The 24924-nt window shown below is 47.9% G+C and overlaps 1 protein-coding gene across 2 annotated transcripts in view; it reads right to left on the bottom strand.

Annotated features, from left to right (window-relative positions):
* Window positions 1–21847: 21847 nt before the first annotated feature.
* The window catches only part of GALNT16 (polypeptide N-acetylgalactosaminyltransferase 16), a 97595-nt gene continuing 94518 nt past the window's right edge, over window positions 21848–24924 (bottom strand). For both annotated transcript variants that reach the window (XM_061156797.1, XM_061156798.1), the window contains exon 16: window positions 21848–23961. In XM_061156797.1, the coding sequence (XP_061012780.1) occupies window positions 23824–23961 (138 nt within the window). In that variant the 3' untranslated portion in view covers window positions 21848–23823. The remainder of the gene's footprint in view (window positions 23962–24924) is intronic.

Below are 24924 nucleotides of genomic sequence, written 5' to 3' on the forward strand. Positions count from 1 at the left end.
TTTGCATCATGAGAATTAAATTCACTCTTCTGTGTAGACCAGATTAGAAAACCAGAGAATAAAATGTCTCAGAAGCCAAGTCAAGAGAATTTTTCAGTAAAGTGAGGAATTTGTAAGAAGTCTTAGGATTTGGAGTTTAGAAAGTCTTTTCACTAGTTTAATATGAAGACAAAAACCGAATTTGCAGGTAAAAAGTAAGGGAAATTTAAAAAAAAAGTAAGGGTAAAATATAAGCAGAGAAGGCAAGGTTCATTGGAAACTTGAAAAAGCGTGGCAGTACAATGATCAGTTGGAATTCACTTTTTAAAAGAATTTGTTCTTGTATATAAGTAAAGGAAATGTCTAGGATAATTGATGAAAGATTCAATGCCAGTTGAAACGTATGATTAGGTGTACTGGTTGGATGCTTAAACTCAGAAGAGAAAGAGAAGGTGGAAAGGGTTTGTATTAGATGGTCTCAATCCATTAAAAGGGTAAAATTGGTTACCATCTTGGCGAAAGGGAGGAGTAGATACAAGGGCACTAAAGATGGTGGGTAAAGTGTAACAGCTATGGGAGGTGTGGGGAGGTTAATGTATTTTTAGTAGAACAAATCAGCACATTTTGTGACTTTCATTAGAAGCATTCAGCCAATGAGAAAAAGGAGAGTTAGATATTGACTGCTTCCCCCCCAGCCCCAAGTAATTCCCTCACCCACAGGCATTTGTTCCAGGACCCCCAGAACAAAGAACAGGTGGGTCAAACGTAACAAATAGCAAAATGGTAGATTTAGACCCCCATCCTACTGTTAATTACATTAAATGTAAATAGTCTTAATGCTTCAGTTAAAAGACTGGATCAGTAAAGCAAGACACAACTACATGTTCAACCCAGTTTAAATTAAAAAACAGGGAATTCCCTGGTGCTCCAATGTTTAGGACTCTGCACTACCACTGCTGGAGGCACAGTTCAATCCCTGATCAGGAAGCTAAGATCCTGCAAGCCATGTAGTGTAGCCAAAACAAATATTACATACATATATATATATAAACACAGATAAGTTAAAAAGATGGGGAAAGATAAACACAGATAAGTTAAAAAGATGGGGAAAGATATTCCATACAAACACTAAGCATAAGAAACTGACATAGATGCAGTATCAGACAAAGCAAGCATCATAATGAGGAATGTTACCAGGCACAAAGAGGGCTGTTTTTAAAATTATAAAAGGATAAATTTACCAAGAGACATAATCTTAAACAAGCACTTAATAACAACTCAAAAATATGAGATAATTTTTTGGGAGATTCTGATGTGTTGGCACTACCTCTCATTCTGAATGCTGCACACCTGAGTTCTTACACCTAAATGTGCAGCTAAAGTGCAGATTTAGGTCTGAAATGGACTTTGACATTCCATATTTTTAACAAACTCCCATGTGCCTACATGTTGAGGAGCAAAATTTCCTATACCACACTGCTTTCCATGAGATAACGTAGGAACAGTATGAAAAGGCAAAAAGATATGACTGAAAAATGAACTCCCCAGCTCAGTAGCTGCCCAATATGCTACTGGAGATGTGAGGAGAAATAACTCCAGAAAGAATGAAGAGACAGAGCTGAAGTGAAAACAACAGCCGGTTGTGGATGTGACTGGTTATGGAAGTAAAGTTCAATGCTGTAAAGAACAAAAGTTGCATAGGAACCTGGAATTGTTAGGTCCATGATTCAAGGTAAATTGGAAGTGGTCAAACAGGAGATGGCAAGTGTGAACATGGACATTTTAGGAATCTGAACTAAAATGGACTGGAGTGGGCAAATTTAATTCAGATGACCATTATATCTACTACTGTGGGCAAGAATCCCTTTGAAGAAATGGAGTAGCCCCCCTAGTCAACAAGAGTCCGAAATGCAGTAGTTGAGGGGCAATCTCAAAAATGACAGAATGATCGCGTTCATTTCCAAGGCAAGCCATTCAATATCACATTAATCCAAGTCTGCCCCAACCACTAAAGCCTATGAAGCTGAAGTTGAATGGTTCTTTGATAACCTACAAGACCTAGAACTAACACCAAAAAAAAAAAGATGTTCATTATAGGGGACTGGAATGCAAAAGTAGGAAGTCAAGAGATACCTGGAGTAACAGGCTAATTTGGCCTTGGAGTACAATATGAAGCAGGGCAAAGGCTAACAGTTTTGCAAGAGAATGCACTGGTCATAACAAACACCTTCCAACAACACAAGAGATGACTCTTCACATGGACTTCACCAGATGATCAATACTGTGATTGGATTGAATACATTCTTTGCAGCCGAAGATGGAGAAGCTCTATACAGTCAGCAAAAACAAGACAGGGATCTGATTGTGGCTCAGATCATGAACTCCTTATTGCAAAATTCAGCTTTAAATTGAAGAAAGTAGGGAAAAACCATTAGACCATTCAGGTATGACTTAAATCTCTTACGATTATACAGTAGAAGTGACAAATAGATTCAAGGGATTAGATCTGATAGAGTGCCTGAAGAACTGTGGACAGAGGTTCGTGACATTGTACAGGAGGCAGTGATCAAGACCATCCCCAAGAAAAAGAAATGCAAAAAGGCAACATGGTTGTCTGAGGAGGCCTTAGCGAAAGGCAAAGGAGAAAAAGAAAGACATACCCATCTGAATGCAGAGTTCCAAAGAAGAGCAAGGAGAGATAAGAAAGCCTTCCTCAGTGATCAGTCCAAAGAAATAGAGAAAAACAACGGAGTGGGAAAGAGTAGAGATCTCTTCAAGAAAATTAGAGATACCAAGGGAACATTTCATGCAAAAATGGGCTCAATAAAGGACAGAAATGGTATGGACCTAACAGAAGCAGAAGATATTAAGAGGAGGTGGCAAGAATACACAGAAGAACTGTACAAAAAAGACCAGATAAACACGATGGTGTGATCACTCACCTAGAGCCAGACATCCTGGAAGGTGAAGTCAAGTGAGCCTTAGGAAGCATCACTATGAACAAAGTTACTGGAGATGATGGAATTCCAGTTGAGTTATTTCAAGTCCTAAAAGACGATGCTGTTAAAATGCTTCACTCAATATGCCAGCAGATTTGGAAAACTCAGCAGTGGCCACAGGACTGGAAAAGGTCAGTTTTCATTCCAGTCCCAAAGAAAGGCAATGCCAAAGAATGTTCAAACTACTGCACAATTGCACTCATTTCACATGCCAGCAAAGTAATGCTCAAAATTTTCCAGGCTAGGCTTCAACAGTACATGAACCAAGAACTCTAGATGTTTAAGCTGGATTTAGAAAATGCAGAGGAACCAGAGATCAAATTACCAACATCCGTTGTATCATAGAAAAAGCAAGAGAGTTCAAGAAAAACATCTACTTTATTGACTACACCAAAGCCTTTGACTATGTGGAAACTGTCGAAAATTCTTAAATAGATGGAAATACCAGATCACCTTACCTGCCTCCTGAGAAATCTGTATGCAGGTCAAAAAGCAACAGTTAGAACCAGACACACACACACACACACACACACACACACACACACACACACACACACACACACACACACACACACACACCCCGACATGGACACACACACACACACACACACACACACACACACACACACACACACACACACACACACACACACACCCCGACATGGAACAACAGACTGGTCCAGATCGGGAAAGGAGTACATCAAGGCTGTATATGTCACCCTGCTTGTTTAACTTATATTCAGAGTACATCATGTGAAATGCCTGGCTGGATGAAGCACAAGCTGGAATCAAGATTGCCAGGAGAAATATCAATAACCTCACATATGCAGATGACACCACCCTTATGACAGAAAGAGAAGAGGAACTGAAGAGACTCTTGATGAAAGTGAAAGAGGAGAATGAAAAAACTGGCTTAAAATTCAACCTTCAAAAAACTAAAATTATGGCATCTGGTCCCATCACTTCATGGCAAGTAGATGGGGAAAAAAATGGAAGCAGTGACAGATTTTATTTTCTTGGGCTCCAAAATCGCTGCAAATGGTGACTGCAGGCATGAAATTAAAAGACACTTGCTCCTTGGAAGAAAAGCTATGACAAACCTGATAGCATATTAAAAAGCAGAGACATTACTTTGCCAACAAAGGTCTGTCTAGTCAAAGCTATGGTTTTTCCAGTAGTCATGTATGGATGTGAGAGCTGGACCATAAAGAAAGCTAAGAGCTGAAGAATTGATGCTTTTGAACTGTGGTGTTGGAGAAGACTCTTGCGAGTCCCTTGGACTGCAAGGAGATCAAACTAGTCCATCCTAAAGGAAATCAGTCCTGAATACTCATTGGAAGGACTGATGCTGAAGCTGAAACTCCAGTGCTTAAGCCACCTGATGCGAAGAACTGACTCATTGGAAAAGACCCTGATGCTGGGAGGGATTGGGGGCAGGAGGAGAAGGGGACGACAGAGGATGGTGTTGGACAGGGTTGGTGATGGACAGGGAAGCCTGGCTTGCTGCAGTCCATGGGGTCACAAAGAGTCGGACACGACTGAGTGACTGGACTGAACTGAACTGAACTGAACATATGTGTGTATTATATGTACAGTAAATAGCAAATCTGACTAAGCATTGCAAAGTACATAATTGATCTCAAAATAAACAAGAATCATCTTAGGCAGTATAAATCCCACCATCTAATAGAAGGTAGATAAAAGCATAACTTTAGCACAAGAAACAATATCTAATTGTTATAGGAGGGGATACTAGGATGGGAGAGGAGAAAGTTAAGGAGACAAGGAATCATAAGTCACAAGCATAATATCAAAAGGCTAACGGAGCTCTGGACCAGACACAAAGGCAAGTGAATGATGGACTAAGAGATTAGGAGGGGCTGAGAGACTGAAATCAAGAGGACAGCTGGGAGATGGAGAAGTTGGAAGAAGCTATCTGATGGGGATTTCAGTGAAAGAAACAGAAGGTGATAATTTCTTGTGACTCAATTTCCTTTCTTCTCCACTACATAGTTTGACTTGTAAGCCTGAGCTAAGAAGATAGTTTACCTTTGGAGACAATAGTAATCCTTTCAGCTACATTTAGAGATCCTGGGTCAGCTTCTCTAGCCCACTCCTTTCTGTTTTATAATTCAGTGCTTCAACGGGATATTCAGTTTAAGGTATACTGTGAAGAGCTTGGCTTAAGCCTCTTCTGTGCGAAAGGTAATTTCCTTTATGCTTTTCAAGAGAGTGGGGAGAAGACTAATGAGGACTGATTCCATCAGTTAACTGAGACAGACCCCGTGTCAACAGATGTTTGAATTTAAGGTCTCTGGACTGTAATTTAAGAGAAATGGGATAGATCATGGTTTCTTCCTGGGAAGCCTGAGAGTGGAGGGGTTGCCATGGTAATGCTAACTCCTACTTCACTTACTGGCATGTGTTGTGGAGTATCTGCTCTGTTCCAAGACTCCCAAGGCTTGGCCAACTGTATTGCCCTCTAGTCTTTAAGGGAAGGAGTGATTGAGTCTTTTAGTACTGCACCAGGGTGAACAGTGTGATGGACACCGGATCATGCTAGGCCCCTTCTGTCCAAAGGCCTTTTCATTTCAGAGACTACTTTGTCCTTGACATTATCCCTGAGTCCTGACGCCTGTTAGAAGCATGGTCATCCACTTCCTTCTGCCTATGAAGCAATTCCAGAAAGGACTACCATAATCTTCTTCCCAATTATTAAGCAAATCCCAATGGGAAGTGGCAGTTGTAGTGACAAAAGTGGAGTTAGACTCATATTCCCTTCAGAGGAATGTTATAAAAGCATCTGAGGATACAGGTACTAATGAGGGCAAATGCTCTTTAGCATGAAGTCTTCATACATCCCTAAGGAATCTGAGATGGAAAGCCTTGATACCCCAGTATTTTGTGGCTTCTCTGAGCCAGGCCCTCTGGGGCTATTCAAGTACTTGGACTGAGAAATTGGTGTCTTTCCTTCATGTAAGAGGCTGATGGTCACTCCTTAAACAACAGAGTGTTTGAGTATGCTGTCCTGAGAGCCCATAGCTAGGAGGATCACTCAGGTGGACAAGTTCTTCACCCCACCGGGCTCTGACAACCCCTACCTAGCTACCCTCTGCACAGACACCTCCTACTTAGCTCTGATTCCTACCCTGGTCCACTCATGGAGATGCTGTCTCATCCTGCAAAGATGAGTTCACATGGTAAACATATGACTGGCTACCCTAGTAGCTGTCCAGCTGTTTATGTCCCATTTTTAGTTTTAACTTAATCCTCAAGACAAGTATAGAGCTCGGTAAGTAATAACATTTTACAAAATGAACTCCTAGAGTTTTGTGCACTTTTCTATACATATATGTTATACTTTAATAAAATGTATTCCCCAGAAATATTGAATACTGTTATTAAAACAATGCTTCCTAAAACAAGTCTATGAAGTATCTCTGTACCTTAGTGGAGGCCTTGGACCCTGTGGCAGCCCGACCACCTGCCGATCAAAGAATCTGGTTAATCTTCCAGCAATTCTTGGTTTTCTTCTGGGCTGTCCTTGTAGCTCTGAGAAATGACCAAAGGTCTGATAAAAATGTGAGGACTGCTGTTTTCTTTAATTTCTGTTTTAGCCTATCTCAAGAAACGTTTTCAAATACTAGAGTTGCTGAGACATCGGGGATGAGCTTAGTGTGGGCACAATTTTACCTGACTCTGATCTCTGCCTTTTTTGTTCCTTTGAGTTTGACATATTGCTGGAGGGATGAAGAGCAGAGGAGATGGGGGTGCGGAGCCTCCTTCGCTCACTAGTGTATGGTTCCATGGGCTTCCCTGGTGGCTCAGTGTTAAAGAATCTGTCTGCAATGCAGGAGCCACAGGAGACATGGGTTTGATCCCTGGGTCAGGAAGATCCCCTGGAGGAGGAAATGGCAACCTACTCCAGCATTCTTGCCTGGAGAATCCCCGTGGACAGAGGAGCCTGGTGGGCGACAGTCCCTGGGGTTGCAGAGAGTTGGACAGGACTGAAACGACTTAGCATGGCGTGGCACATACAATTCCATCAGTGTTAAGGGATTGTTATGAAGTTCCTTAGGTATGATAATGCTATTATGCATTATTATAATACATAATGCTATTATGTATTTTTTTTGAAATTGTTATCTTTTAGATCATATATGAAATATTTACAGATAAAGTGATGAAATATCTATGATTTTTTCCAAAATAATCCAATGGAAGGATGTAGAAGAAATAAAGTTAGTCATAATCTAATAATTTTTGAGACTGGGAGATGGGCCTTAATCTCTCTGCTTTTTTTTTTTTTTTAATTTGTTTTTGGCGACAATGGGTCTTTGTTCTATGTCCAGATTTCTCTATTTGTGATTCATCGGCTCTAGGGTGCACAGGCTTCAGTTTTTGTGGCACATGGGTTTAATTACCCTGAGGCTTGTGGGATCTTCCTGGATCAGGAATCAAACCCATGTCCCCTGCATTGGCAGGCATATTCTTAACCACTGGACCACCAGGGAAGTCGCTCTTGGCTTTCATACGTGCCTGAAATTTCCCGTAATGGAAAGTTTAAAAGACAATTGATAACGCAGTTAAATCCTGTCCTGACTACTGCTCTTGCATGTAGAGGTAGCTGTAAGGCTGATCATCTGTGGTGCTGGCATCCAGCACTCTCTCCTCACCCCTCTGTAGTGCTTGACCTTATACAGCACCAACATTCACTCTTGCATTCCACCTGCCCAGCTCCCTCCCTGCAACCTGAGCTCCCAAGAGGGCAAGCCAGTGCATTGGCATTCTCAAAGCCCGACACATTTGGATCACAGAGGAAGACTTTGCTCAGTACCTTGGGGCCACTGGAGCAGGAGGAGCTTACTGGGAAGCCTAGCTAGCTATACTGTGTCAGGGTGGCATTCCTGAAAAGCCAAGAGCAGCTTGGAATGTTTGGAGCCACTGAAGCTGTATTTCTGACACATGCTAATGAGCTTCGCTCAGGGGTGTAAACAGAGTCAGCACTTCAAACTAAATTCTGGTGGAATTTAATAACCTTTATTTAACTATCTCCCTAGACTGCTTCTGGCCAGACATAGTATCACTCTAAGAGGGGGCATTTCCCACCCCTGACAGCTTTTCAATGCCAGTTTTTAAAGAGCTGCCAAGTACTACACCCAGCCTGAGTGTGGGTATTTGTGTTGACACATTGTTCCCGTTAGAGGAAAGCAAATGTGTTTTCTGAATACCCAATTTCAAGCTTCTCAGCCGATTCCATAATCTCTCCCAAGCCGGTTGGGAGTAGACTGTCATACAGGGACCGTGAAGAACTGTGCTGGGAGTCAGATGGACTCACTAGTCTGGCACTGGACCACTGATTTTTGTCATGCTAATTTCAGACCATTCCTAATCAAGGACCACCAGTTCCCCAGGCAGTTGTGGTCACTGTCTATTTGCCAAATTAGGTCTTTCTTTAGCCCCATAAATAAGACTTTGAGTACGTGTAGCTGAGTCCCTCAGTTACATGGTCAGAGCTTAGGCAGACAGTGACAGAGACATCCTCATGTAAACAGGTTAACATCTTTGTTCCCTAGGACTAGCCACTCCTCCTGAAAACACTTGCCAATAATTCAAGACCAAACTTATCATCCTTCCTCTTGACTCCCTCCAAGGCAGCATTTCCTGTCTTGAATAGGGCTGCCAGCCAGCCAGTCATTCAAGCCTGAGACCTGAGTACAATTTATTTCTCCCTCTTTCTCATTTTCCATGTCCTGTCAGTCAGCAAGTCCTGCTTTTTCTATGTCTTCCTGCCTTCATTCATTCATTTCAGCTACTTTGGGCCAGACACAGTGTTAACCTCTGGGGGTACAATGATGAATAAGATAGTCCTATATGGTCCCTACCATCAGTGTTTATCTGTTCTCCTGTTTGGACCCTAGTCACCCTTCCCAGCACCCTAGATCAGCCCCTCATCAGTTCTTACCAGATTTACTCCATTTCCTAACTGACTTGCCTGCTTCCCCATGTGACTGCATCAGTGAGTCAACTGTCATTTTTCTTGTTACAAATGACAAAAACCCACCTGCATTACCTTAGCAAAGCTGGAGGAGGTGTTGTTTATTGATGCATAGAACCAAACTACAGGAATGGCCAGAGCACAAGTGGGGCTCAGGATCAAATGCAACCAGAAACGTGGAAAGCGCACTACTGCGATCAGGAAAGGCTACTATTTCTGGTTTCTGCTTCTCTTTCAGTGTCAGCTTCATTCTTCCCACAGACCAGCTTCTTCCACTTGGAGAGCATGACTGTCCATGGTCTTCAAGCTTCACCACTTTATTTTTTTTAATATATATATACATACATATTTTTAATTTAATTATTTTTCAAAATTATATATATATACATATTTTTAATTTAATTATTTGATTTTTGGCTGCACTGGGCTTTTGTTGCCGCATGTGGGCTTTCTCTAGTTGTGGCAAGCAGGGGCTACTCCCTATTTGTGGCTCTTGGGCTTATCGTTGCAGTGGCTTCACTTGCCGCAGAGCATGGACCCTAGGGCATGCCCCCTCCATTGGCCAGAGGATTCTTAACCCCTGGACCACCAGGGAGACCCGAGCTTCACTACTTTAGAAAGATTTCTTCTTTCTGACTGAGTGCACAGATCCCAAGGGAATGTTCTAGTTGGCCCAGCCTGGGTCAGCTGGCCTAGTTAATAATTCAGCTGTGTGGTAGGCAGTCCCTAGGACGGTCCCCCATGATGGTCCTCCTGGTGGTTGTGCCCTTGAGTAAAGGCCTGCTCTCACGTGAGGACTTATTGATGATGCTCTTCTAATAAAAAGATACGGCTGGAATGATGGACTCACACTTCCTACATTACGTTATGAGAAGGCTGTGGCTGCCATCTCAGACACACTGTCTCTTGGATTGTTCACTTGGGGGGCAGCCAGTTGTCATGTTGTGAGACAGCCCAGTGGAGAAACCTTGGTGAGCAGGCTTGGAGGCAGATTATCAGAGGCCTGCCAGGAGTCATATGAGCGAGCTTTAGGAGTGAATTCTCTGGGTTTGGTTGAGCTTTGAGATGACTGCAGCCCTGGCTGACACCCTGACCGCATGTGTCACTCGTGACATCCCTGAGGCAGAACCACCCAGCTAATCCATTCCTGGATCCCAGATCCACAGAAACTATGAGATAACAAATATTAGTTGTTTGCAGTCACTAAATTGTGAGGTAATTTGTTACTTAGTGAAAGAGGACTAATATATTCTAACAAAATGGAAGCTTCTATTCAAACCACAGGAGAAGGAACATTTCCCGGGAAAAGGAGGGGACTGTCCTGCTGATAAAAGAACAAATTGCACCACTGTTCTTTCCTAGTCCACCCTCTTCCTTGCTGTGCAGCAGAGATTTTTTTCCTGTAACAAAAGTCTGGTCATGTCGGTTTGCTGCTTAGCATTCTTAAAGCTCTCTATCACTCTTAAAAATCCAAGTTTGTAGCTTGATGTCTGAGGCTCTTTATGATTAGCACCTGCCCACCTGTCAAACTTAGCTCCCACCCATCCCCTCCCTGCTCCCACCACACTTGTGACTGTCAATCCCTTGAGTACACCATATGAGCTCTTGCCTTCCTTTCACAGGCCCTTCCTTTTATGAGCAGTCTAGTTCTGCAAGGCCCACACACGGTCACCCCTGATCATAGGTTAAGGCTTGATGCAGTATCACCACCTCCAGGAAGACCTCCCTGATCACTTGATCCCTCCACTCACTCCTCTATCTTCTAAGCTCTAGTAGCATTCTCTGTCATGACTCTTAATCACACTGTGTGGCATTGTTGGTGTGATTGTCCAGCTCCCTCAATAATCTCTGCTCTTTGAAGAAGAAACCCAGTCTTTCATATTGGAATCCCTAATGCCTTCTGATGCTGAAGCTGAAACTCCAGTACTTTGGCCACCTCATGCAAAGAGTTGACTCATTGGAAAAGACCCTGATGCTGGGAGGGATCTGAGAAGGCAATGGCAACCCACTCCAGTGTTCTGGAGAATCCCAGGGACGGCGGAGCCTGGCGGGCTGCCGTCTATGGGGTCGCACAGAGTCGCATACGACTGAAGCGACTTAGCAGCAGCAGCAGCAGCTAGGAGGGATTGGGGGCAGGAGGAGAAGGGGACGACAGAGGATGAGATGGCTGGATGGCATCACTGACTCGATGGGCATGGGTTTGGGTAGACTCCGGGAGTTGTTGATGGACAGAGAGGCCTGGCATGCTGCGATTCATGGGGTCGCAAAGAGTCAGACATAACTGAGCGACTGAACTGAACTGAACTGAATGCCTTCTAAATAATACAGTCTCAACATTTTTGTTGACTAATTAGTTAATCAATTAACTAATTAATTGAATTATAGTTTCAAAGAGTTACTCTCACCTGCACTTACCTCCTATTAATCTGGTTTCATTATAAAGTAATGTGGGGCTTGGAGGTCAATTCTCATTTTATTACCTCAAATGAAGTTAATAAATGAATGAAGTAGACATGACCCCAATCCATGATAACTTCATGGCGCTTACAGTCAAAACTAAAAACTAATGTGGCTATTACTATGAAGGAAATCATCAGGGTTTTTTGAGAGAATAATATTTCAAGTTACTTGAGCTTGCAGAGGCAGAGACCCCCTTTAAAGCTTGACATTAAGCTGTGATCTGAAAAATAAGAAGGAGCCAGCCAGTCAGAGTGAGAGAAGCAGGTAACAGGCAGAGGATCTGCAGTGCAGAGGCCCTAAGCAGGGAAAAGTTCAGTGCATTTGAGGGACTCAGAGAAGACTGGTGGGCCTCCCTGATGGATCAGTGGTAAGGAATCCACCTGCCAAGGCAGGAGATGCGGGTTTGATCCCTGATCCGGGAATATTCCACCTGCCGAGCAACAACTAAGTCCATGTGCCACAACCATTGAGCCTGTGCTCTAAAAGTCTTTGAACTGCTGGTATTGAGCCCACAAGCTGCAACTACAGAAGCCTGCACATCCTGGATCTCATGCTCCACAGCAAGAGAAACCACTGCAATAAACCCACCACCACAACTAGAGAGTAGCCACTGCACGCCGTAACTAGAGAAAAACCCTCACAGCAACGAAGACCCAGCACAGCCAAAAAAATAAATAAAATTAAAAAAAAAAAAACAAAAAAACAGTGGAGTAAAGACTGGCAAAGTGACTGGAAAGGGGGAGCAGAACAAAATGAGACAGACAGGTAGGCAGCAGGCAGAGCTCAAGACTCTAGCTTATCACACAGGAAACCCCAGTACAGGTGCATCCCCCTAGTTATGTGGTTCTTTCATTCTGGCCAAGTGAAAGTCCTTGTACCCTCTACTCCATCTGCTGGGATGCTCTTCCTCTCGCTGCCTCCCAGGACTCACATCTTGCATCAGGGCTAACTCCTGTCCCATTTAATAGAAGCCTTTACCCTCCTAGTAACTCAACCACATAGGCCCCATTTACTTTTGCGTAGCACCTGTTAGCATCTCTGAATAATCTGGTACATCCTGTGGGTTACTTATTTTTCTCTCCCTCTAGAATGTATACCCTGGGGGGTCAGGGACCTTGTAGGTATTGCTTACTGCGATATTCCCTGTGCCTAGAGCATGGTGTGGTCTGTAGTAGTAGGTGAATATTTATTGCATTGCTTTGTTCAGTTAGCCAACAGTCGTAATGTCTATCATGTGCCAGGCCTAATGCCTGGTTCCGAGACAAAACAGACATGTTTCCACCCAGAACCCCGACCCAGAGCCAGCTTTATGGGTGTGCAGTGTGTGCAGTTGTTCAGGAAGCTACGCTTAGAAAGACCCCACACTGCCGTCACTGTTTTGGAGATTCTTAACAGTTTATGCATTAGGTGACTGCCTGGTACATTTAAAGCTCTGTAAAGGGTAAGTGATTTACAGAGACAGTATGATTCAAGGATATCATTCTGGAGCCAGTCATTCTTGGAGTCCTGCTCCTGCTGTTTCCTAGCTCTGCGACCTTGAGCACGACTCACATAATGTCTCCTAAACTTGATTTCCTCCTTACAAATGGAGATAATAATAAGGTCAACTCCCAAAGAGTTGGCTTGAGAATCAAATGAAATAATACTTAAAACACTTAGGTCTAGGGACTTCCCGCACCGTTCAGTGGTTAAGACTCTTCCTTCCAGTGCAGGGGGTATGGGTTCATTCCCTGCCTCAAGGCCGGAAAACCAAAACACATAAAAAACAGAAGCAATAATGTTAACAAATTCAATAAAGATTTTTAAATGATCCATATAAAAAAATCTTTTAAAAAGAGAACCACTTAAGTCCCGTCCTGCATGTTCTGTAAAGCGGGTCCCATGGCCTGACCAGCCACTCCTTTCTTTGCTCCGCCTCCCTTTGGCTCCTCCCATCCTGTACACTCCCAGGGTGGAAAATCTGGGTCAGTGTGAGTGACTGCTAAGTGAGATGAATATTGAGGAGAAAAACCAAGGAATCATATCCTTCAGGGAAGCAATAATATTTTACTTAAAAATTGCTTGAGCAAAGACTTTGTAGATGTTTGCAATTTGTATGCAAATAAACTAAGGACTCCAACACCAGGAGCTGAGACATGGCCCTGGGCAAAAGCTTCAAGAAGACCAGGGCTTTGACCACAGAGAAGCCTTTGTCAGTTTCTCTCTGCTGGCAGTTTAAACTAAAACCTTAATCCCAAAGCTGCAGTTTTCACTGACTTAGCCTTTAATAAATTCATTAGTATGTAAGGCAGCTTTCTAACAAGGTAGGTGCATCCCCACCTGAATTTGCTGTATCATCTCTGCTGTATTATCCTTGTTCTCACATTCATTGTCTGTTTAATCAAGCACTGATTTGGCATTAACTTGCAAATACTGGGTCTCCCTATGCCTGCTGAAAAAGTATTTTCACTGGTCAAACCTCACCTGATTCCTTGAAAACCAAAATCAATAACCAGATTATATGAGAAAGCTGAGAACAATTGACATGCCCCCCCCGTCAAACCCTGCTAAGACTAGTCTCTCAGAACAGAGAGAATAGCAGCCTTCTTGTTCTTGTTCATTCATTCAACAAGCATTTACTGAGCATCTACCATAAGCTAGGTGCTGTGCTAGGCGCTGTCTTTATCTTCATGCAGTTTGCATTCTAGTGGGACTGTAGGAAAGTCAGGCGATTCTAATACAACCCCAATTCAAAGTAAAAGGAGGAAATACAGACCCTCAGGAACCTTTAGGAAGGCCCATCCCCCAGAGGCTAGGGATGGAGGTGGAGAATCTCAGGGAAGTTCCCAGCATTCTTGCCCATGAATTACATCCATTTGTCCATCTCTCAGATCAGAGCCTGCCTGGACTCCTCTGCCTGCAAAGTGTACAATTCTGACACATACCTATCTTGAACACAGGTGCCCTTTTGGAGTCCTGGGAAACCTGGACCGGGGCTGGGGCTGAGGATGGAGTCCAGGGCTTCCCAGGGAGACTTGTTTGCCTCACACAGAGCTGCACTAATTCATTCACTCATTTCCGAACACTTATTGACCACATCCTCCGCATCAACCTCTGGGGGTCCAGCGGCAAACAAGACTAACACTTCTCCGCTCACAGACTTTGGGCACCCCTGTAAGCACCGTTCCCCGTTTTCTGTGTTAATTCTGGTTCATTCACAAATGTCACTTTGTTCAGCTCTCACTACATCCCTCAGAAGCAGGTAGTATCATCACTGTTTTACCAGGCAGGGGACTGAGGTTCAGAGAGGCGAGGTGACTTGGGGCAGGTTGCCCAGCTATTCAGAGGAACAGCCAGGCTGCAGCTCTCAGCGTGCCTCCCCAGCCTTGCTCTTTCCACCCCACCAGGCAGAGCGGACCCTGGGCTGGGAAGGGGCCTCCCAACAGTGACACAGGGGCTTCCTCTGTGTCATCAGTTAGGATCTATGGGGCCTTCTCAACAAAGTCTTCTCAAGGGGTAGCTCTGTTATTCTCCCTCAGGCCTGCTGAGAGTGGCGAGGCCGTGCCCTGTGTGGCTTCCACAGACAGAGAACACTGGCCTAGGGCCATCATCGCAGCCCCATCTCCTCTGCTCGAAGTGGCATACGCCGTGAGCCCTGATCCATGTCAGTCAGTAGATGCTGATGAGAGGGGCAGCTCTGCTCTGAGCATCCCAGGTGGAACCCCGCTTCTGCTTTATAACCCTTCCTTGGGGTTCCCATCTTGCCCTCCCCACCAGCCTGAAGCATCTCAAATCCTTGTTGAAACATCAAGTCCCCTGCTGAATCGGCTTTGTCTACTTTTGGAAGGTCAAAGCAAGTGCCACCAGAAAGGTTTCAGAGCCAGATCAGCAAGGTCCAGCAAGGAACAAAGTGGATGCTGGGATTCTGCTTCTCCTCTTTTCCTGGTCTGACTCCCTCTCCCACGTGCTCCAGCAGAAGAGCTGCCAGGTCTTGCCCTGATGGCTGGAAAATGTCCTTGGCAGCTGGGACAGTCACAGCCTTGGTGTCTGGCCGTTCTGGCCTGCCCCGGGGTCAAAGAAACACTCCCCGATCATTCCTGGATGGCTGTGTGTGCTTTCTAATTTCTGGGACCTGACCACAGACATCTTCTCATCTGACCTTCACCCACATCACCCCCATTATTCAGTTGAGGACCCTGAGGCTGAGGGAGCCTAAGCCGCTTGCTGGAGATGACCTGGCTCATAAAGGGCTGAGCCAGAGCTGGAGCGGTCGTTCTCTTCCTGCCAGGCCGGGACGCTCCTCTCCATCCCCGCTGCCGCACAATACAGCAGCCAAGAAATAACTGGGATGGACACACTTGGTTATAAATTTAAAATAAGCCCTTGCTGAACTGCTTGGTGAGCATACAAAGGCCCAGGTGCCTGGTGAAAACTGTGGGTGAACCTACCGGGCTCTGCAAAGAACCAAGTCCCCAGCCCAGCTGGACGAAGCCACAGAGTCTGGTGTGCAAAAGGAGGTGCCACCTGACCAGGCACAAGACTAGTGTCTGAGGAACAATAATGCAGAACAAAGAAGAACCTTAAGGCCAGAAAGGCACGTGGAAGTAGTCCTGGTTAAGATGCAGGGAGACAGCAGATAGTGTATGTAGCAAACAGCCCTGGTCTGGGGGGCTGGGTCTTTCAGTGGGGTCTCACCTTCCTGACACTTGGCACCAGGCAGAGTCGTCAGCAATTGCCCGTCACTGTGGCACGGAAAGTTGGGTTCTTGGGTCTCCTGAGGCTCCCAGTTTCCTGCCTTGTAACTCTGGGTGTCTCAGCCTCTCAGCCTGTGTCTACATCTGTAGAAGATGATGGTAGAGCCAACCCCGGCCCGCCCTACTTCTTAGGTGTCTAAAAGTCAGCCATGGAAGGATGTGGGTGTAGGGGGACAAAATTTGGGATCCGGGAGGAGACTCAGAGTAAGAGATAAGTAAGGGAGCTTACTTTCCTTAAATGCAAAATGGGGAAACAAAAACACAGAAGTATCAGAGTTGGTACAAGGATACGAACAAAACGTGAAAGGCAATGAAGGGCAGGAAGAAGGCTGGACCTTGGGTCAGACTTCATGAGTTCAAATTCTGGCTCTACCTCTGACTTGGCTGGGTAATCTTGGGCAGGTATGTTAACCTCTCTGGGCTTTAATTTCCTAGTTTGTAAATGGGGTGATAATAAAACACCTACCTGATAGAGTTGTTCTTAGGATTAAAGAAGTTGAAATGTGTGACTCAGTCACTGGTGGATAAGTGATAGTATTGGCTGTGGAGGGGCTTTGCTGGTGGCTCAGATGGTAAAGAATCTGCCTGCAGTGTGGGAGACCCGGGTTCGATCCCTGGTTTGGGAAGATCCCTTGGAAAAGGGAATGGCAACCCACTCCAGTATTCTTGCCTGGAGAATTCCTTGAACAGAGGAGCCTGGAGAGCTACCATCCACGGGGTCACAAAGAGTCAGACATGGTTGAGTGACTCACACACACAATACACACACACATACACACACACATTGGCTATGAATGTCATCAGTTGGCTGATCTATAAAAAGGACTTAATCGTATAACTCGTGGTAAAAGTATGCCCATCCTGTAGGCTTGGGAGGTGTAGTGCTGATTTCCTGATTAATGAATCTTCTGGGGTGGAAACTCTTCTGTAACCAAGTCAGCCATCTGTGGTTGGTTCTGGGGAAGAAACTCATAAATCACACAGAGCAAGGTTGGCATGCGGCATCTGGCTCAGCGGCAAGCCATGGCCCAGGCTCGTGCCCACCCACCCTCTGCCCCAGAGTCATCCATCACAGCCCAGAGCTCTGCAGCCTGCTTAGCAGAGGCCAGGCCTGCTGCACACGGTGTCAGCTCTCTGACCCTCGGTGCCAGGTGGTAACCCACACCCTCCAGGAGGAGACCAGGAACCGTCTCAGTCACCAAACCAGTAGCTCTCAAACCCGAGTGTGCATCAGAATGCCCCAGGGGCTCGTTAAATATCGATGGCTGAACACCACTCCCAGGATTTCTAATTCAATAGGTCTGGGTGGAGTTCAAGAGTCTGCATTTCTAGTAAGTTCCCATATGATAAAGATGCTGCTGGTCTGTGGGACCACCTGCACTTCTGTGGAACTGAGTTTAAACCTTGCTATTTGTCCTTGGGCAAGTTTCTTCTCCTGACTGAGCCCCCACTGCCTCATCCCTAAAGAGGTCACACCAGAGCCTACCTCACAGAAGTGTGGGCCTCAGATGAGAAAATGCACATGGTAGCCCTATTCTGTTCTGGGATCCCAGGAAATGTTCAATCGTGTGAGCCCCCGACGTCCTCCATGTTTCATTTTGTGGGGCTCAGAGACATCTAATAAGCAGCAAGAGTGGAGCTGCGAAGATGCCAAGCTTTTAAAGAAAAGTGAGAGAAAAAATGAACAAATACAGATGGGGTGCTTTCTGAGTGCAATGTTCTGATTCCTAAATGCAAACACACCTTATCACTAACAACAAAACAAGCAAAACCCAGCTACAATCTTTCGTTTCATTCATTCGACAAGCCAGCATTTACCAGGAAGCCTAGAACCAGGCTCTGTGACCTGGCTGTGGGAAGTACGAGGCTGCAGTGGACATAGGTCCTGTAGTCCAGTTTCAATAGAAAAGAGAAGACAAGTGCACCGGCATAAGAAGGCATAAGGAAGAAGATGCTCACTGCAGCCAGAGAGGAACATTCAAGATGCTGAAGAAACAGGCCAGAGAGATGTTTTCGGGCAGGTGGGAGGTAGGGCAGGTTTCCTTATGGAGGCAGCATTTGTCTGGAAAATGGGTAGCCTTCGATCCACGGGGGTAGAAGAAACGAAAGTACAAACAGGAGAAGGCAGGCCACGACTTCCAGAAACAGGACTCACGGCAGTTTGGCTGGATTGCAGGGTGAGGGACAGAGGGTGGGAGCTCCCATTTGCTCACTGTGACCTGATTTCACCTTAACAACCGCCAACACTCCCACCCCTAGGGAGAACAGGCTCTGGAGAGCGGTGTCCATCGGGGCCAGAGCCACTCGTGACCGGGAGCAGAGGCGCCTGGAGCTCTGCCGCTGCCGTAGAGGCTGGGGGCCTTCAAGCCACGTGGGCCTCAGAGAGCCTCCTGCCTCGCTGACGGCCGCTTCTCACCCAGAAGGTGGCAGAGGCCCCAGTGAGTCCTCTCCTGGTTCGGGACTCTCCTTCCCAACTGGGGGCATTTCTCCTTAAGGGTGAGCCGGTTCTGGCTCTGCTCTGGCCCCCAAACCTGGTCTCCACATTCATCCGGCTCCCAGGGAGCCCAGGGGGCCGCCTGCCTTCCCCTTGGCTTCTTCCTCTCACAGTGAGGGTGAGGGCCAGTGTATTCAGAGTGCACACTCTGCAGCCAGCCGGCCTGACTCTCCCCGGCACGGCTTCCCCCCTCCACGCTCCCCCCACTTCAGAGCATTACAAACCTGATGACCATGGTGTTGCCCGGGGCACCCATCATCACAGAGATGAAACTGGGAGCCAGCAGGTCTAGGTGGGAGCCTGGACACAAGCACACTTACAAGCACAGGTGATTCCAGCAGGTTATCTGGATGCACCTTGAAAGACAACTCCTTTGAAAGAATTGTTGAAAGATAGGTTTGATTTTCAGATTGCTTGAAATCTGAAACCAGAACCGGGGAGCAAGAGAGCAAGAAGAAATCCAGTCTTTCTGAAGGCGGCCATTTGTATTCATTCTCTCCAGATAAGCATCATTGAATTTTCCAGGCCATCTCTTCCCACCTTTTCCTTGGCCCTCCCCAGCCAGAGAAAACTGAGCCCTGGAGGAATAATCACTGGCTCAAGAAGAAGAAGGCACATCTGTTTGGCTTTAAATGGCTCCCGTAGTTCTATCTAGAATTCTTCTCTGATTACTGCCTGGTCCACATCATCACCATGCCACGTGCACTGGGGGAAAAGTCAAGACCCCTGGGTAATTGCCATTAAGCCTCCTTCGGCTGAGCTAGTATGGCCAGTTAGCTTCACAAGGCCTCACCCAGCCCACCCTTTACCTGGCCCGAGACAGGTAAAGCCCAGAAGGTCACATCAATGTAGAGCCCAGCTACTTAGGAAACATCATGACTCCCTGGCCCCCAGGCCCCTCTGTGTTGCTTCCATAGCTCCCACCTCCCCTGCGGTTTTATCATCTAGTGTTATGGTTGCCTGTGTGTCTGTCCGGGCTTCCCTGGTGGCTCAGATGGTAAAGAATCTGCCTGCAATGCAGGAGACCTGGGTTCGATCCCTGGGTTAGGAAGATCCCCTAGAGAAGGAAATAGCAACTCACTCCAATATTCTTGCCTGGAGGATTCCATGCACAGGATGCCTGGCAGGCTATGGTCCACGGGGTCACAAAGAGTCAGACATGACTGAAAAGATAGCATGCATGCATGCCTGTATCTGTCCATCTCCTCTGCTAGAACATTAGTTCTAGAACATTTCTGTCTTGTTTACATTTGTGTCCTCACCCCTGGCAAAGTGCCTGACATGCAGCGGGTACTCAGAAAATGCTTGTTAATGGCAGCAATAATACACACTTACTAAGCAGTAGAAAGGGCCGGGTGCTTCACGGTCATTAAATAAACCAGTCAGTCCTCACAAAAACCCTTGAGAGCTATGAGTGAACCCATTTCACAGGTGAGGAAACCAAGGCTAGGAGATGAAGCCAGTGGCAGAGTGGGATGGCTCCGGGTTGATGGAGTCTCTGGATCCCCATACCCACTACACCCTTCCCAGCTCTCCAAAGCCTCCATCCAGTTCGGCTGCCCACGGCCCAGCTGCCAGATCAGGACAGAGTGGCCCCTCCCTGCTCCACTGCAAGGTCTTTGCTAAGAGCCTGACTGTGAAGAACTTTTAAGATGAGAGAAGCTGCCTGGGTCCCTCCCTCCCTGTTCTGGAGGAAATAGAGTGTCACAGGGGACTCAGAAATACCACAGACACTGAGAACATTCACGAGGATAAAGCTGTGGACACCATGAACTCCTGCCCTTCCTCTCCAGGTCTCCTTTCCTGTTTCTTTGGTGGGAAGAGGACCACACCCCACTGGAAACCGTCCTCCGCAGGCCTGGGGGCGCCAGACCCCTGGGAGGACAGAGATGTTGCCTGGGTGATATTCTCCTAGCTGTGAGTGGAGATACCCATCCCAGGGGAGGCAGGAGTCTCTCCAGGAGGAGCCTTTGTGAAGGCAAGTCACAGAGGCCAGGGACGGAGGACTCTTTGCTGCTGGCCCCACACAGACTCCCCTCCCCGCCTCCCCTCCCTGGGTTCTCTGGAAGACTCCTCTTTTCTGACAGGTTCGGGTTACATAAGGCCCAAGGTTAATGGTTAATGGCCAACCCCAGGGCTTTACTGAATCCTCCAGGGGCTGGTTAAGAGCAGACAGCCTTAGTTCCCAGGGGAAAAAAAGAGAGGGGTGAGAGAGAGAATGGCCTCTGGAGAGGCTTAGAGGAGGGCAAGAGAGAGCATGACTCAGGAGAAGCCAGCACCAGAGCCCTTCAAGGGTGGGAGTAAAACCAGGGGGAAGGAAGGCTGACTCAGCCAGGCCTGGAGGGCGGCCCAAGAAGGCAATGGGCAGTGGGCTGTGCTCCTCGAGAAGACAATGGACAGATGGACTCTGCAGCCACGTTGTGTACTCGGAACCGTCATCAGCCAGAGCTTTGCTCCAGACCCATCGGGCTTGGTGGTCAGTTTTGGAGAATTCCGAATGAGCGGCCCTGAGACCAGGTGGGGGTGGGGGCGGGAATGGCTGTGTCCGGGGAGGCTTAGTCACGTGCTGGCCTGCCCACTACAGTTCATGTGTGTGCCGAGGCCGTGCTTATTTTTACCTGGGTAGGTTCAGTTTCCGATCACAGAAACGGTGGGGGCTTTCCATTGGTTTCTATGGAAACATTAGACAGAGCATCTGCTACCCAAGCAAACAAGGCTAGGGTGGTAAGACTCATGCTGGAATGACTTCGCTGTTTTTACTAAGGAAAATTGCCCCACCTGCATTTTTATCGCTGCCTTCTTGTATGGCAGGGGAGAGGAAGGGCTGTCCAGAGGGGCCAGCTGGCACCTGGGGAAGGAGAGAGGGCTGGCGAAACCAAAAGACAAGCATTCAGAGAAGCCCCTTGGTTTCCACTTCGAAGCCCCAAGTAGGTCCCATGATGAGGTCACAAGAACCTGGGCTCTGGTCCCAGTTGCCCCATCTCATGGCCTCCCCCAGGGTGGCCAGCCTGTTGTCCAGGAGTCCCTGGGGTCCCATGGAGGGGGATGTACGTGGAGGAGCAAGCTACCCAGTGCAGGAGGAGGTGAGAGTTGAGCGTGCTCAGTTTTCTGGAATAGAGGGCAGGAGGGAGGTGCTGAAGCCCTTGGCTCCAGAATCAGAAAGGAAGGCGCTGGTGCACATGCCCATGTGAGAAGTGGTTTTATTCCAGGTGTTTTTCATAAAGACGAGGTCCTCAGGGACAGCGAGTGGCACATGCTTTGGTCAAGAAGAGGAAAAGCAAAAACAGAACAGGGCTGAGTCCCAAAGGAGGCTGACAAGTGCTGAGCCCGGCCCAATCACAGGGAAGGAGGGGGCCCTCTGAAAGGCTGAATGGCAATCCTCTTACATTCAGTAAGGGATGCCTGAGATTCCTGTCCCAAAGGCCCCCGCTACCCGCAGGGGTAGACACACACACAAGGGAGATGGCGGTGGGTCAACATCTCACAGAGGATGGGAAAAGTGTGGCTCTGGGGGCCAAGGGCTCCTTGCTGTGAGTGTAGGGGGTGCAGGCTGAGGCCCAGGAGCACTGCAGAGAGCCAGGAGGTGAAAGGAAACCAGTGAGAGCCCTCCAGGGTGGGAGTGGCGGACCACAGCCCCAAGGCTGTGCAGAGGGAATGGGGCCAGAGCAGTTGAGGCACACTATGGAGGGGGAGGGGCACGGCAGCTCCAAACCAGGCAAGTCCAGACCCTCTGGGAGTCAGAGACCTTTGTATGAACCTGGGACAATCCATGGATCCTCTCCCCAGGACAATGCATATATGCACACACATGCACTATTTGGGGGACCATTTCAGGAGATTCCTGGGCCCTCCAGAATCTATGAACTCCTTAGGCATTCCAGGCTGATTTGCTTTGGGTGGGAGACACCCTCCCCCGACCCGCCCCCTGCAGGAATCCTGGTATCACCAGACTTTTGCCTAAGATCACTCGGCCTAGGCCAGTGGGGCGGGGGAAGAGGAATGTTGGAAATATTAATAGCAGAAGTGATTCCAAGACCAGGCCCTGGAGGAGCGAGAGAGAGACCCAGTGGGTGTGAGGAGAACTGGGAACTTTGTACACACTGGGGCCGCCAGCCAGCCTGCTGGCCGCTGCAGTAGCCGAGCCGAGGGCCTCCCTCCGGCAGTGGGGAGTCCAGCCTGGATGACTTAGTCCCCATGGCTTAACGATGTTCCCCGTTCCTACCGCCCTGTACCCCGATCCCATAACGACACTGTATTTACAGAGGCAAGGGCTTCAGAGAAGGCAGGAGTCAAAATCTAGCAGGGAGGACGGGGCGGCTCAGTGGTGCCTGTCTTTACGGGGATCCACCCGGTGCGCCCAGGCAGAGGCTCAGGGCACCCGCTGGTCTTTAAGGCCCAAGGGAGAGGTCTTGTCTTGACACATATCCAAACAGAAGTGGGATCTGTTTAATAAACTGGGTCCTGAGGCTGCCCCTGGAGCGTCTTGCTGAGAACGTGGGAACCAGAGCGTGGGACTGGATGCGTTGGGCCCTGGGAGGAACTAGGTCCCTGGGCGAGACCCACTCTTTCCCGTGCTTTGCAGCTTTTCTGTTCTCGTCTTTCTGCAGCTCACTCATCCTTGGCCCTGGCTCCCATCCCTCCTGCCCCCAACCCAGCACCTGCCCGGGACAGACCCCTGAGCTGCTCACTTCTTCCTGTTGCCCACCTGCCCACAGGCTGCCCCTCCCTCTGCCTTCTGCCTGCCTCCTGTCCACGGCTGCCCATGCTCTCCTCTTGTGCCCAACCCCACAGGCAGGCCCCGGGGGCCCAGCAAGACTCGTGGGGGCTGCTGTCCTCCTTTTCCCCAGCCCACGAGGAGAGGCCCCAAACCACTGTCCAGGCCTTGGGAGGGTGAAGGGCAGTAACAAAGGGCCAGGCTGCCCAGTCGCAGTCCAGTTATCCCCAGACAAGGCCGGGTGGTGGCCAGGACAGCAAGCAGGGCATCCCCCTGCGTCCTCCCCGTCCAAGCTTTGGAGCATCGTGTGTCGTGGCAGCGGTGTTGGCTGATGATTCCGGCAGAAATGTGACAAGATGGAGACAGCCCGCTTTACACTCCCCCACCCCAACCCCCTTCCGGTCCCAAAGTCTCATGCAAAAGGTACAGGAGGCCGGGGGCTACGGTCATGTATGCGGCAACAGCTGCCACTGCTGGGCTGGGACGTCGGCCTGGCACTTGCTGGTCACCAGCTGGGCGGGCTTGGCCTCCAGGCAGAGGCCGCTGACTGAATGCTGGATGAAAGAGGCTTTTCTCCTCCATCTCTGAGGGGAGAGGCAGAAAAGGGGTGGGGGAGAGAAAAACAAGGATTAATAATAATAATAACATCCGTACCCGCATTACACATGGGTGTAAGTGGCCCTAGGACACAGTCCCATTTAAATCATCTGTGTCCTTTGCATAAGAGGCACTGCACCCCACACACAAGCTTTAAGCCCAGCCCTTCTGATGCACTCTTGATTCCACAGGTTGGCACAAATTTACTGTCTAGATCAGAGGCCCACGGGCTGAATGTAACCCAGAGGTGGATTTTGTTTGGCCTGCACAGCGCTTATCTAAAGTTTGGCTTAGTCTTCACATAGAAATCTGCATTTCCAGCTTCCCTTTAGACACAGACCCAGTCTCTTCAGTTGCAGCTGAAGATCTGCTGCAGGTGGGGTCCTAGTTTCTGGGTGGGAGGGGCCATGTACTTACTGGAGCCACTGTTAGAAGGGAGAAGAGCAGCCCCAGTTGCAGGGGGACACAGTGTGGGCAGAGAAGGGAACCATCTGGGAGATGGAAGCAAGGTGAAAGGTGTGGGGGAGGTGCTGCAGGTCTGGATTTCCCTTAGGAGTGTGGGCTGTGGGATACGGATCTCTGAGAACCAGTCTTTCTTGCCCATGTGGTCCCAGCAGAGAGGGATTCCTGGCTTAAAGGTCCTGGGCAGTGGGCAGGACAGGGCCTTTGGTCCCTCTGGAACCCACAGCATCCTACTGCCTGTGGTCTTCTAGTCTCTGACCCCCTGGGAGGGGCTGGCCACACTCCCCGGCTAGGCATGGCTGGGCCATGCCATTCTTTCATCCATCTTTCAACTAGTTTTGTTCTATGAAGAATGAATGTAAAGACTGAATCGATCAGCCATGAGGAAGTGCTCCCCAAATCATGGGATTCTCATTTCCTGTTGGTGCCATCAGACACAGTCTTGGGGTTCCCTCCCCCAGAGTCTCCTGGTCACTAGGTTCTAGCCT

This window comes from Dama dama, chromosome 12 (assembly GCF_033118175.1).
Source record: "Dama dama isolate Ldn47 chromosome 12, ASM3311817v1, whole genome shotgun sequence".
Classification (NCBI taxonomy): domain Eukaryota; kingdom Metazoa; phylum Chordata; class Mammalia; order Artiodactyla; family Cervidae; genus Dama; species Dama dama.